Source organism: Ornithorhynchus anatinus, chromosome 18 (genome assembly GCF_004115215.2).
Source record: "Ornithorhynchus anatinus isolate Pmale09 chromosome 18, mOrnAna1.pri.v4, whole genome shotgun sequence".
NCBI lineage: Eukaryota > Metazoa > Chordata > Mammalia > Monotremata > Ornithorhynchidae > Ornithorhynchus > Ornithorhynchus anatinus.
Window position 1 is genome coordinate 14,966,767 of NC_041745.1, and position 14,584 is coordinate 14,981,350.

At 59.5% G+C, this 14,584-nt stretch overlaps 1 protein-coding gene across 5 annotated transcripts in view; it reads right to left on the minus strand.

Moving 5' to 3' along the window:
• Positions 1–14,584, minus strand: part of SFXN5 (sideroflexin 5) — an 82,338-nt gene that overhangs the window by 14,765 nt on the left and 52,989 nt on the right. For 4 of the 5 annotated variants that reach the window (XM_029046485.2, XM_029046483.2, XM_029046486.2 and 1 more), the window contains one exon: positions 9,625–9,742. The exons of the other annotated variant lie outside the window; for it this stretch is intronic. In XM_029046485.2, coding sequence (XP_028902318.1) covers positions 9,625–9,742 — 118 coding nt within the window. The remainder of the gene's footprint in view (positions 1–9,624; positions 9,743–14,584) is intronic. 5 annotated transcript variants of the gene reach the window in all.

Sequence of the window (14,584 nt, forward strand, 5' to 3'; positions counted from 1 at the left end):
TCGGTTGCCTCATCCGTAAAATGGGGACTGAGACTGTGAGTCCCACCTGGCACAGGGGCTCTGTCCAACCCGAAGTGCCTGTATCCACCCCAGCGCTTAGTACATAATCCTAATCTCCACTTGACAGATGAGGGAACTGAGGCACAGAAGTGAAGTGACTTGCCCAAGGTCAAAGAGCAGACAAGTGGCGGAGCCGGGATTAGAACCCATGTCCTCTGACCCCCAAGCCCCTGTTCCTTCCTCTAAGCCACCCTGCTTCTCTTATTTGTTATTCTATTGTACTCTCTCAGGTGATTAGGACAGTGCTCTGCACACAGTAAGCACTTAATAAATTCGACTGGATGAGCAGTACTAGGACGACTGCTATTATATAATAATAATCATAATGTCGGTATTTGTTAAGCGCTTACCATGTGCCAAGCACTGTTCTAAGCCCTGGAGTAGATCCAAGGTCATCAGGTCGTCCCACGTAGGGCTCACAGTCTTAATCCCCATTTTACAGATGAGGTGACTGAGGCACGGAGAAGCTACGTGACTTGCCCACGGTCACACAGCTGACAAGCGGCGGAGCCGGGATTAGAACCCATGACCTCTGACTCCCAAGCCCGGGCTCTTTCTTATTTTCTACCCACCTTCCTGAGCAGTGGGCCTTTCTTAATGCCAAGCTCCACTAACTGACGAGGTCCTGGGGTAGTTATTGAAGAAGAGCCACAAATGCCAAATATCTTTCTGCCCTGCCTCAATCGATGCTATTTATTGAGCGCTCACTGTGTGCAGAGCACCGTACGAAACGCTTGGAGAGTAGAACGCAACAGAGTCGGGAGGCAGGCTCCCTGCCCAGACTCCTTGGGAGGCCAAGCCTCACTTCTTTCGGGCCCAGATCTTGTGTCCATTTACAGGCCAATTCTGTCTCCCAACCATCCCTAAAAATCAGGTCTCTGAGGCAGGGGGATGGACTAATTGACCTCTCGACTCCTCCTGCCAATCGTCCAGGCCACAAGCCCCTGGCCCAGCGGCACCGTGCTGGAAATTGGGGGGTGGGAGGCACTGGTGAAGACGGTGACGCAGAGGTGGAAAGCGGGGCTCGGAGCCTCTTTCACCACTAAACCCCAAGGCTGCGGGCATCAGCTAGGTCTTGGGTTCTAATCCCGGCTCCGCCGCTTGTCTGCTAGGTGGCCTTGGGCAAGTCGCTTCTCAGGGCTTCAATGACTTCATCTGTAAAATGGACATTACGAGTGTGAGCTCCATGTGGGCCAGGGGCTGTGTGCGACCTGATTTGCTTATATCCACCCCGGCGCTTAGGAGAATGCCTGATACGTATTAAGCGCTTAACCAACATCACAGTTATGATTATCATCATTACCGTTACCAGCTGGGGAGACCGAGGAACACCGATCCCATAGGGTGAGGTGAGAACAGGCACGGTGTCCGACTCGGTTTGCCGGTATTTACCCCAGCGCTCACTACGGTGCCCGACACATAATAAGCGCCTAACAGATACCACAATTATGAATTATTATTATGAGAAGGCAAGGGCCGGGCACCTCGGGAGGCAGAGGGCGACTGAGCCGCTTCTCCCTTCCCATCACGCCCCTCTCCTCGGCCAAGGTGAGCCACAGATGCCGCCCGGCGGGATACGGGGATGCGGGGGGAAGCTGAGGTGTCGAGGGAGGGCCGGGAGGCACCCGGAAACGCGCCCGCCCGGAGAGCGTGAACCCCTCGGTCTGCCGGAAAACAGACCGCCCCCCCCCCCAGAACAGCTGGTGCGCTCACAGGCACACGAATGCACGCACACCCCCAAGGGCACATCCCTTGCAGAGAGGCATTCTGCTGCGGGCGGTGATGGGTGCGTGTGCACGCCTGTGTGTGTGAATTGCCGCCGTAACATTCCTCCTGGAGGAGAGGGTGGGGAGGGGGCTTCTAGGCGACGGGGTGCGGAAGCTGGGGAGGGGGGATTAAGGTTTCCGGTAACAAAGGAGAGGCAGGCAGGTCGGTGGGACTCCGGAGCGGGGCTGGGTGAGCCGCTTTTGACAGACGAGCCCCTTCCCCACCGCCCCCAGGCCCCGCTGCCCTCGGCCCCGGTAGAGAGATAACAGGCCGGACGACCGGGGGACGGCAGGGGGGCTCCCCGCGGCCAGAGAGGACGGGAGAGTCACCTTAGGTTGGCACCGGGCCGAGCAGAAGTGGCCGTCCAGGACGGTGGGGCCGGGCAGGGCCGGCCCAAGTCAAGGGGCAGAGGAGACACCGGGGCTCCGGTCTGTTGTTCTGCTGCCGACGTGCTGTGCGGCCTCCGGAGACTCACCCAACCTCTCTGGGCCTCGGCATCCGAACAACGGTGAACGGCAATCCGCCCCTCTGCCTCTCTTCCTCGCGGGAAGTGGACAGACCACGGGCTGGGCGGGATTTAGGGGGGCGTTCGGTCCAATCCCCTGCCTCGGGAAGCAGGGAACCAGACCCATCCTAGCCAGGTGAGAACAGTAATATTACAAGCGGTATTTCTTCAGCGCTATGTGCCAGCGACCGTACTAAGCGCTGGGACGGAGACACGGTGACTGAGTTGGACTAAGTCCCCGTCCCACACAGGGCTCACGGTCTTAATCCCCACAGCGCTTAGAACAGCGGTTGGCACATAGTGAGGGCTTAAATAATCGTTACGATTATTATTTCACAGACGAGGCCGCCGAGGCGCAGAGAAGCGGAGTGACTTGACCACGGTCACACGACAGAGTCGCGGAAGAGCCGGGATCAGAAGCCAGGTCCCTGTGCCTTCCAGGCCCGTGCTCTATCCATTAGGCTACGCCGCTTCTCTCCGGGGCCAATCCACACCCTGACGCGGCCAACCCGATCTTCCCACCTTCCATAGTGAACGGACCCCTCCACCAGGAGACGTTCTCCAGCCTCAACCCCTCTTCGATCAATCAGTGCTGTTTATGGGGCACTCACTATGTGCAGAGCACTGTTCAGAGCGCCTGGGAGAGTCCGATACCACAGAAGCTCTTGCTGCTGTTTCCCCTCATTTCTCTCTGGTCCCACCCTGGGCGCCACCTCGGTGGCCTCGAGAACGCGGGTCACGTTCTCTGGTCCGTGGGGCCTCCTGGCCAACAGCAAGCAGCAGGGCCTAGTGGCTAGAGCCCGGGCCTGGGAGTCAGAAGGACCTGGGTTCTAATCCCGGCTCTGCCACCTGTCTGCTGTGTGATCTTGGGCAAGTCACTTCGCTTCTCCGTGCCTTAGTTCCCTCACCCGTAACACGTGGACTAAGACTGTGAGCCCCAAGTGGGAAATGACTGTGGCCAACCTGATCAGCTTCTATCTACCCCAGTGCTTACTACGGTGCCTGGCACGTAGTAAGCACTTAAATACGGCAGTTATGACCGTTATTACTATTTCCAGCTCTGCCGCTTGGCAGCTGTGTGACTGTGGGCAAGTCACTTAACTTCTCTGTGCCTCAGTTACCTCATCTGTAAAATGGGGATTAACTGTGACCCTCACGTGGGACAACCTGATTACCCTGTGTCTCTCCCAGCGCTCAGAACAGTGGTCTGCACACAGTAAGCGCTTAACAAATACCAACATTATTATTATTATTTGGGACTAACCGCCCGGCAGAAAGCGTTACTCTCCTGATGCTCTTGGCCAGCACCTATTTCTAGGGCTGGACGCTCCATCCCTTCTCTCCTTCTCCCCACTGACCGCCGACCTTCGGGGTGAGTGGGCGAGCGCTCGCTGGAAGGCTGGGCGAGCCACTGAAGACACCTATCCTGGGTTGGAAGGGAACTCTGAAAGGTCAACCGGTCCAGCCCCCCGCCTCCCGCGACACCTTGACGGACGCCCTGGCTTTAATAATGACAATGATGATAATGACTGCGGCATTCGTTAAGCACTTACTACGTGCCAGGCACTTCGCTAAGCGCCGTGGTGGATCCGAACAAATCGTACGCGGTCCCTGCCCCACGTGGGGCTCATTTAACAATCTCCATGGGGGAAGGCCTCACGCCCTTCCCGTGTCTCATAATAATAACAATAGAGACAGCGGTACTCCTTAAGCCCTTACTATGTTCTAAACACTGGGGTAGATCCAAGTCAATCAGGTTGGATACGTTCCTCGTCCCCCATGGAGCTCAGAGTCTTAATCTCCATTTTCCAGATGAGGTAACGGAGGCCCCGAGAAGCGAAGTGACTCGCCCGAGGTTACACAGCAGACAGGAGGCAGCGCCGGGATTAGAATCCAGGTCCTTCTGACTCCCAGGCCCGTAGTCCATCCACTCGGCCACATTCCTCAGTGGGGACAGGGAGCTTGCGTTCGCTGGCATTTACTGAGCACTTAGCGGGTGCGGAGCACTGTATTAAGCACTTGGGCGAGGACGGGGGAAGGGGTCCTCCCCTCGCCCCCCTCATCCAGGAGAGCGGGGACAGGGAAGGAGGGTGGGGGCATCTGACCGCCACCCGGCTCTTTTTATCAAGTGCCATTCCATGCAAAAAACAGCCTTTTAACTGGGGACACATTTCAACCTCACCAAATCCGCTAATTATTGACAGTTGGTGAAGAGGAGATTTCACTCCTTCCTCCTGTTAAACTGCATCTAATTAGTAATTACTGGTTCACTGTCATCTTACGGCACTCATCCCAGCGCTCACTGGCTTGTTAACCTTTTGCTTTTCTCATGTTGCCTGCCAACAAGATGAAGGCTAAAACAGATTGTCTAACAATGGCTCGGGCTTGTATTTTCGCTCTCTCTCTCCTGCCCCGTGGATCCCCGAGGAAGAGCGGACGGGGGGCGGGAGGGGGAGAACGAGGAGAGAAAAAACCGAGGGGGGCGGCGGCGGGGGGGGGGGGTCTCGCCCAGGCAGAGACGGCAAGACAAAGAGAGAAACCGAGAGAGCCGGGGAAGAGACAAAGAGGGAGGTTGAGACGTGGGGCAAAAGGGATCCGGACAGAGACGCAGAGACGGAGAGACGGGAGGCCGGGGGGGGGGGGGGGGGGGAGACACCTGGAAAGATAGAGAGACTCGGGCGGAGAGAAAGCGACACGGGTCGGCCTGGTGTCCCTCATTAAAAGCCCGGGATGCCTGGAAGCGGGGTGTGTGGCGGGCAAGGGGGGCAGAAGGCCCGTGTGCCTTTAGAACGGAAGGGTCTCCTCCAAGCTAGCGCTTAGCAGGGTTCTGGCAGAAGCCGGGCCGGCTCCTGGGGGGATCTGGGTTAGCCGCCGGCGGGAGGGGACCCCGACACTCGACATCACTAATCGTTTGGCTGCTCTGGCTCTAGCGGGGGTGGGGGACGGAGGGGGGGAACCGGGAGAAACAGGAAGCCGCCACGATGCCCCAAGGGCTGACGCTTCCGGCGGAGGGGCGGCCCCTGAGGATCTGCGGGCTTGGCTCCCGGCAGCTTAATGATAACTGGGGTATCTGTTAAGCGCCTACTGCGTGCCGGGTACTGTACTAAGCGCCGGGGTGGATCCCAGCGAATCGGGTTGGATCGGTCCGCCGTGGACCTTGATCCCCGTCTTCCAGATGAGGGAACCGAGGCCCACAGAAGTGAAGCGACTTGCGCAGGGTCACGCAGCAGACGAGCGGCAGAGCCGGCCAGATGGGGTTGCCCGCCGGCTGCCACGTCAGGGGAGGGGTTGCCCCCTTCGGTTGCCCCTCTCTTTCTCCCCCCCACCCCGCCCCATGGGGCCTGGATTCTGGGGGCAGGGGCGGTGAGGAAGTGAGGGTGGCTGGAGGGAGGCAGGATGAGGATGGGCTGAGGCGGCTAGCTAACTGTCCCCCTCCGCTGAGTCACGGTGAGTCACGCCGCACGGTGGGGACGCGGGTGCGTGTGTGCAGAGGGGTCCTGTACCTGTCACTCACCCACGTGTGTCCAGAAGCGGCGTACCCGGCGCCTTCATCGGACACCCTGCCCTCTCCCGCCGCTGGCGAACATCTCTCCCCCGGCCTGCCGCCTCTCGGCCTCCACCTTCGTTCATTCAGCGGTATTTATTGAGCGCTTCCTGTGCGCAGAACGCTGTACTGAGAGCTTGGGAGAGGCCAATGCAACGGCGAACACACTCCCTGCCCACAACCGGCTTATCTGAGCAGATCAGACTCTCGGCTCCTGGCTTTTTTTTTTTTTTTTAATGGATCCGGTTAAGCGTTTACTATGGGCCAGGCACTGTACCAGGCCCTGCGACAGATACAAGCTAAACAGGTTGGACACGGTCCCTGACCCACATAGGGCTCACAGCCTCAATCTCCAATTTATAGACGAGGGAACTGAGGCCCAGAGAAGTGAGTGACTCGCCCAAGATCACACGTGGCGGAGCTGGGATTAGAACCCAGGTCCTTCTGCCTCCCAGGCCCTTGCTCTTATAATATTAATAATTTGGGCATGCGTTAAGCGCTTCCTATGTGCCGGGCACTGTACTAAGCACTGGGGTAGATACATGCAAATAGGGCTGGACACCGTCCCTGCCCCAGCTGGGGCTCATAGTCTCCATTTCCATTTTACAGATGGGGCTACTGAGGTCCAGAGAAGTGAAGTGACTCACCCAAGGTCACAGAGCGGCGGAGCAGGGAATAGAACCCGTGACCTCCTGACTCCCGGGCCCGATCTCTAGCCGCTACGTCGCGCTGCTCCAGCCATTAGGCAGCGCCGCTTCGATCCGGGGTGGAGAGGCCCCTCGTCCTCCACCCGACGGAGAGCCCACGGCAGCTCAGCGGCTGCCCATCCTGGCACCGCCAGGTCTTGGGGGGCACGGGAGGGAGGGAGGGGATCCCGGATGGGATTTGGAGAAGCAGCGTGGCTCAGTGGAAAGAGCCCGGGCTTGGGAGTCAGAGGTCATAGGTTCGAATCCCGGCTCCGCCGCTCGTCAGCTGTGTGACTGTGGGCGAGTCACTTCACTTCTCTGGGCCTCCGTTCCCTCATCTGTAAAATGGGGATGAAGACTGTGAGACCCACGTGGGACAACCTGATCACCCTGTATCTCCCCCAGCGCACAGAACAGTGCTCGGCCCATAGTAAGCGCTTAATAAATACCAACATTATTATTATCATTACTGGGTCAGGGAGGGAACTGGGGAGGTCTTCCTGGAGGAGCCGCCCTAGCCCTAGGCTTTGCCGAGGGATCGTGGATACGGAGGCTGTGCCGGGCTGGAACAGAGAGGGAGGTGTGCGCGACGGAGGGAGGCGGGGAGGCGAAGAGACGGGGTGGCCGGAGAGGCGGCGGAAGAGCAGACGGGCAAAAGCGGGGGGTGGAAAATCCATCTGGGAGTCAGGTTCCCAACTCCTGCTAGGAAGCGGCCCCGGTTTCCGGCTCACGGACTTGGGCGCCCGCCCCTTTAACGTTCCTACTCCCCGCCTCGGGGGCCGCGACCCAAGCGACTGTTCGCCGGGTCCGACCGAGCAAGTTCAGACTTATTACCGCCAACGCGGGGCAGCGCTCGGGCCTCGGGGCCCGATCCCCGAAGATCGGCCCGTCCGTAGGGGAGGGACCTCGTTAGACATCATTAATTAGTTCGGCGAACCCCGGGAGAGGGCGGGCCCCGGTAAACACGTTAGCCGCGCTGGTTCCCTGGAAGTCCTCAGGGGTGAGAACGAAACCCACGGCGAACCCCAGCGACGGCAGGCGGGATTTAAGTCGGATCAGAGGCGGAACTTCCCGTTAGGGGAGGTTTCCCGGATGGCTGTCAACGGGGGCTCTGGGGGTCCGAGAGGGGGACAAGCAGAGAGCCCTACCTGGCTCCGGCCCCATTCCCGCCACAGACGCGCAGGACGGGTAATAATAATAGTCGCGGTATTTGGTAAGCGCTTACTATGGGCCGGGCACTGAACTGAGCGCCGGGGTGGACATAAGTTAGTCAGGTTGGACGGAGTCCCTGTCCCACGCGGGGCTCACACCTCTTAATCCGCTTTTTCCAGATGAGGTAACTGAGGCCCCCGAGAAGTGAAGTGACTCGCCCAGGGTCACACAGCCGACATGCAGCGGAGCCGCCGGGAGGCCCGGGCTCCGTACCTGCCGACCCTCTCTCGGGGCGACCTCTCCTCCACCGGGCGAGTGGGCTACGACGAAGCCTGACCCGAAGCCCAGGCGTCACCGAGCCGGAATCGCCCACCTTCACCCAAACGGACGCCAGCCGGGAGGGTCGACAAACCTCGTCACGATGAGGGTCGGGGTCAGGATCGATCTTGGGGGTCAGGATGGGGGGGCTAAAGCGCGGTGGCAAAGATCGGTCCGTCGACGCGTCAACGTTACGGGGCCGGTGAGTTGGGAGATTTCCCGAGGGTGCCGGGTTTTCGGCGGTCTGTCCGGGGGCCCGCCCTTAGATCGATCCATCATATTTATTGAGCGCTCACTGTGGGCAGAGCACTCTACCGGCTTGGGAGAGTACAACGGGGCTGGCGGACGCGTTCCCTGCCCACGACGAATCCCAAATGCGTAAGCGCGGTACCGAATTCACCGTTCATTCATTCAGTCGTATTTACTGAGCGCTTCCTACGTGCAGAGCACTGTACCAAGCGCTCCGAACGGACAATTCGGCAACAGACAGGGACAATCCAACTCGAACGCCAAAGCGTCGCCCGCAGAGGTCCGGGCCCTGCCTGACTGGGTCCCCGCGGCCACCGCCGTGAAGACCCCCCCACCGCGTCTCCCACCCTCTGAGAGTCACGTTGGACAGTTGCTAGCCCTCGGGAGGGGCTTCTGGAAGGGCAATTCGGGCTTCCCCAAGGCGGGAGGCGCGCAGGCCATGGAACAAGCCTCCGTACCTGGCTTTAAACCTCAAACCTCAACAGAGAAGCGGCGTGGCCTAGTGGATAGAGCCCGGGCCTGGGAGCCAGCGGGACCTGGGTTCTAATTCCGGCTCTGCCACTCGTCTGCCGGGCGACCTTGGGTGGATCACTTCTCTGTGGGCCTCAGTCACCTCATCTGTCAAAAGGAGATTGAGCCTGGGACGCCCGTGTGGGACAAGGGACCGTGTCCAAACTGATTATCGTGTAATAATAATAATTATGGTATTTTTTAAGTGCTTGTTAGGTGCCAGACACTGTCCTAAGTGCGGTTAAGCGATTAGAAGCCACAAAACCTTCCAGCTCCCGGGCCTTGCTTTGTCCCACTAGACCGTAAGCTCGTTGTGGGCGACCGACTCCGTCCCAAGTGCTTAGTACAGTGCTCTGCACACGGTAAGCACTCAATAGATACGATAATAATCCTCATAGCATTGATCATCCCAATTATTAAGCGCTAAGCCCTTACTCTGTAAACCGAGAGCAGGGTATTTGGGTCGGACAGAGTCCCTGTCCCGCAGAGGGCTCGCGGACTTAATCCCCATTTTCCAGATGAGGGAACGAAAGCCCAGAGAAGCGACGTGACTTGCCCCAGATCACACAGCAGACAGGTGGCAGAGCCGGGATTAGAACCCCATGACTTCCAGGCCCGCGCTCCATCCACCAGGCTGCCTCTTGTACGTACCCCAGCGCTTAGTACAGCGTACGGCACATAGTAGGCGCTGACCAAATACCATTAAAAAAAGGAAAAACGTCCGCGCAGATTGGATCCCATCCTCCTCGGCCCCACCCGGGCCCGGTCCGCCCGCCTGCCCGAGCACTGCCCCGCGGGGACCCCCCCCGGCCCCGCCGGACACGGTCACTGACCTCGGACATCTGCGGGAAGAGACTGATGGCCAGGGGCAGCGCCAATCCGAAGGCGGCAAGGCACACAACGCTTTGCACAGGGAGCAGCAGCCGAGGCCGGGACTGCAGGAGCGACGTTCTGGAAGAGGACGGGGAATCTGTGAGCCTCGGTACGCGTCGTCGTCATCATCGTGATAACGATGATGGCATTTGTTAAGCGCTTCCTATGCGCTCTACACGCCGGGGCAGGCCCAAGCTAATGGGGTTGGACCCAATCCCCGTCCCCCAAGGGGCTCGCGGTCTTCATCCCCATTTTCCAGATGAGGCGCAGAGGAGGGAAGGTCCAAGGACACCCAGCGGACAAGTGGCGGAGCCGGGATCAGAACCTTCCGATCCGTTGCCGAGTGTACTTTCCAAGCGCTCGGTACAGTGCTCCGCACACAGTAAGCGCTCAGTAAATACCGTTTAATGAGCGAATGACGCCTCCCCCGTGGGCCATCGCTGGAGAGTCCTGGACCGGACCCCTCTCCCGGGCCCCGAGGCCCAGGACCACATCCCGCCACCAGGGTCGGACCGGCCCGGGCCCGGCCAGCCGGCATCCACGCCTCGGCCTCCGTATTATCCGTCGTTTGGATTATTTCCACCCATCGAGCAGAGCGGCGCGGGCGAGACTGTACTAAGCAGTGCTGTACTAAACGCTGGGGCACGGACAAGAAGCAGCCTGGCCTGGCGGACAGATTACGGACCAGGGAGTCAGAAGGCCGGGGGTTCCAATCTCGGCTCCGCCACGTCCGCTGCGTGACCTGGGGCAAGACGCTTCGCTTCTCCGTGCCGCGGTTACCTCGTTTGTAAAATGGGGACGGAGACGGCGAGCCCCACGGTGGGCAAGGGGCTGTGTCCAACCCCGATTTGCCCGGATCCACCCCAGCGCCCAGCACCCGCCCCCAGGAGGTCAAGAAGAGGGGTCCCTGGGTGCTCACGGAAGAGGCATCCGCCACCGAATGAGAATCGGTTCCCCACGTTATTGGGGGAGCCCGGTGTAAGCCCGTCAAAGGGCGGGGACTGTTGCCGACTTGTTCATTCCAAGCGCTTAGTACAGCGCTCTGCACATAGTAAGCGCTCAATAAATACTATTGAATGAATAATAATAATAACGGGGGTATCTATTAAGTGCTTACTACGTGCCAGGCACTGTACTACGCGCTGGGGTGGCTACAGGCAAATCAAATTGAACACAGTCTCTGTCCCCATTTTACGGATGAGGTTCCCAGTCTCAATCCCCACTTTGAGGGAACTGAGGCCCCGCGAGGAGCAGACAGGCGGTGGAGCCAGGATTAGAACCCACGCCCAACCAATCCAGCTGTCAATCAATCAGCGGTACTGACCGCGCGCAGAGCACTGTACTGAGCGCGAGGGAGAGTACGGCAGAGTTGGCAGACAGGCTCCCCGCCTACAAGGAGCTTCCAGACGTCGATACAAATATTCACCCGATTAGACTTACGGACGTTACGGGGGGAGAGGATGTTCTGGTCGTTTGCCCCGCCTCCCCCATTAGGCCGGCAGCCCCTCGAGGGTAGGGACTGTGTCTCCTCCTCCCTACGCCCCCTTCCCCCCGGTGCCCAGGAGAGAGATTAGACTGTAAGCCCGTCAATGGGCAGGAACTGTCTCTATCTGTTGCCCATTTGTCCATTCCAAGCGCTTAGTACAGTGCTCTGCACATAGGAAGCGCTCAATAAATACTATCGAATGAGAGAGAGAGTGCGAACGTCTGTGCCTGCGTGTGTGTCCTGTCTCCCCCAGTTAGATTCCATCTGTTCCTGACTCTCGCTTTCCCTCACCCTGCTGGCTGTGTCAAGGTAATAATAATGTTGGTATCTGTTAAGCGCTTACTGTGTGCAGAGCACTGTTCTAAGCGCTGGGGCAGATACCGGGTCATCGGGTTGTCCCTCGTGAGGCTCACAGTCTTCATTCCCCTTTGACAGATGAAGTCACTGAGGCACAGAGAAGTTCATTCAATAGTATTTATTGAGCGCTTACTATGTGCAGAGCACTGTACTAAGCGCTTGGAATGGACAATTCGGCAACAGATAGAGACAATCCCTGCCCACTGATGGGCTTACAGTCTATTCGGGGGAGACCTGTGACTCGCCCACAGTCACACAGCTGCCAAGTGGCGGAGCCTGAATTCGAACCCATGACCTCTGACTCCCAAGCCCGGGCTCTTTCCACTGTCTGAGCCCCTCTCAGAGAAGCAGCGGGGCTCAGTGGCTAGAGCCCGGGCTTGGGAGGCAGAGGTCACGGGTTCGAATCCCGGCTCCGCCGCTTGTCAGCTGGGCGACTTCGGGCAAGTCACTTCACCTCTCTGTGCCAGGTGATCAGATAGAAGGTGATCAGGTTGTCCCGCGTGGGGCTCACAGTCTTCATCCCCATTTTACAGATGAGGTCACTGAGGCACAGAGCAGCGATTTGCCCAAGGACACACAGCTGACGAGCGGCGGATCCGGGATTAGAACCCATGACCTCTGACTCCCAAGCCTGTGCTCTAGCCACGAGGCCAGGCTGCTTCCCCGGCCCTCCAGCCTCCCAATCCGCCTGCCCCGCCCGGGCAAACCTCCGCTAGATTTCCTGAGCTCCTCCGCTTGCTGCTTTGACCGATTCCCGGGGCTATCCTTCGGTCGGATTTATTGAGCGCTTACCGTGTGCCGAACACTGTGCTAAGCGCTTGGGAGAGTACGACAACAAGCAGACACTCTCCCTGCCCACAGTGAGCCGACAGTCTAAGGGGAGCTCAAAAGGTGGGAACCTGGACCCCCTTTCCTCCTCCTCCCCCAGCCCCAGGCTCCTCTTAGGGTCAGGACACCCGGCCTGTCTCCTCTCTTCTCTCTCCGGGCTGAGACTCGGTTGTTCTGGTTCCGCCAAGACACGCTCCCACCAGCTCGGGTTCTAATCCCGGCCCCGCCGCTTGTCTGCTGTGTGACCTTGGGCAAGTCGCTCCTCCGGGCCTCGGCGGCCTCAGCCGCAAAACGGGGATCGAAACGGTGAGCCCCACGTGGGACAGGGATTGCGCTCAACTCGCTTGGCTTGTTATCCACCCCAGGGCTGAGTACGGCGGCTGGAAAGCGCTTAACGAATACCACAGTTATTATCATCGTCATCTCGGCTTCTCCGCTTCCCCCCGGGCCCCCGTCCTCTCGGCCTCTCCGCCTCGGCTCCGGCCTCATTTTCCCACATCTACACCGGGGCGCGCCTCCCCCGGCTCCCACCCCCGGCTGCGCCGAGTCACCCCCGAGCCGCTCCGAGCCTCCCGCACTTAAGGTCGCCCCGTGGGGGCGAGTGGGAGGCCAAGATGTACCCCCAGATATCCGACGCCCCCCTGCATCCCTCAAGGGGCTGTCTCTGGGGGCTTCGGTCTGGGCTGGGGGAATCCTGGAGGTGGGTTTCGAGGCTTCGGGCTCAGACCCCGGACCCAAAATACCCAGCAGGAGGGGAGGGAAGCCAGGAGTGTCTGCAAAAAAAAAAAAAAAATGGCAAGAGAGAGGAGCAGGGCAGCTGGAGGAGTGGAAACAGGCAGATGGAGAGCCGTGGGGACCGCCCGGGAGAGATGGAAGACCTGGCGGATCTGGCCCGGGAGCGGCCCGGCTCCCCAGGGAGGCCGAAGCCCCCGTGCCCATCCTGCCCCGTGCATCCCGGTCCCTCGCAGACCCCTCTTGCCCCGCAAACGAGGTGCCCAAACTGGGGGCGGTGAGAGGGACCAGGAGGGCTCGGCCCCCAAACGCCAACTGTCCGTGGATGAAAACGGTTCGTTCAATCCGCGGGCTGAGTGGGCATCGGGGAAACTGAGGAAATAGCGTCCTCCCCAGCACCGGCACGGTAGGGGCGGGGGCGGTGTCCGACTCCCCCTCGAAGCCCCTGGGGCCTGGCCCATGGAGAGCTCTGCTTTGGCCTCTCTAGATTCCCTGCTCCAGCCGGGGTGGATATGAATCACAAGGCACAAAATAGAAGCGGCGTGGCCTCTTTCTTTTCAGCGGAAAGAGCACAGGCCTGGGTGTCAGAGGACCTGGGTTCTAACAATAGTAATTATTTCACTGTTGGTGAAGCGCTTATGACTCCCCGGCCCGTGCTCCATCCACTGAGCCACGCCGTTTCCCTAATCCCCGCTCCGCCGCGTGTCCGCTGTGTGACCTAGGTCCAGTCACGTCACCTCTCTGGGCCTCGGTTCCCTCATCTGTACAACGGGGATGAAGACTGGGAGCCCCACGAAGGACAGGGACGGCGTCCAACCTGATTAGTCCGTCTCCACTGCGGCGCTTAGTACAGTGCCCGGCACCTGGCAAGCGCTTAACCAGTACCGTTAAAAAATCAAAACAGCAGGTCGTACAAGACTGAGGTGGTGCCTCGGGCCATGGCGGGGGGAGGGTGACGGTAATCCTGAGGTGAAGGGGGTTTCTAGACTGTAGACCCTAAGCTCACCGTGGGCAGGGAACGTGTCCGTCAACTCTGTTATACTGTTCTCACCCAAGTGTTTAGTACAGCGCTCTGCGTATGCTAAATGACTGATTGACCGGGGGCTGGGGAAAAGGCCAGGTGTCGGGTGAGTTCGGAGTTCCAGCTGGAACTGGGGTTGGGGCAGCTTGGAGTTGGGGTAGAGTCCGAATCATCAGGGCTGGGATGGGATTGGGGAAAAAACCGCTGGTGTTCACGGCCCAAGTTCGGCATCCGCCTCTCAGGATTCAACTCTAGAAAGCAGCATGGGAGAGAGGATAGAGCCCGGGCCTGGGAGTCAGAAGGTCACGGCTCCGCCACTCGTTTGCCGTGTGGCCTCGGGCGGGTCACTTTGCCTCTCCGGGCCTCAGTTACCTCATCTGGAAAACGGGGATCGGGATGGCGAGCCCCGTGCGGGACGGGGACCGTGCCCGAGCCGATTTGCTGGTATCCGCCCCGGGGCTCGGTACGGTGCCCGGCACATAGTAAGCGCTTAACA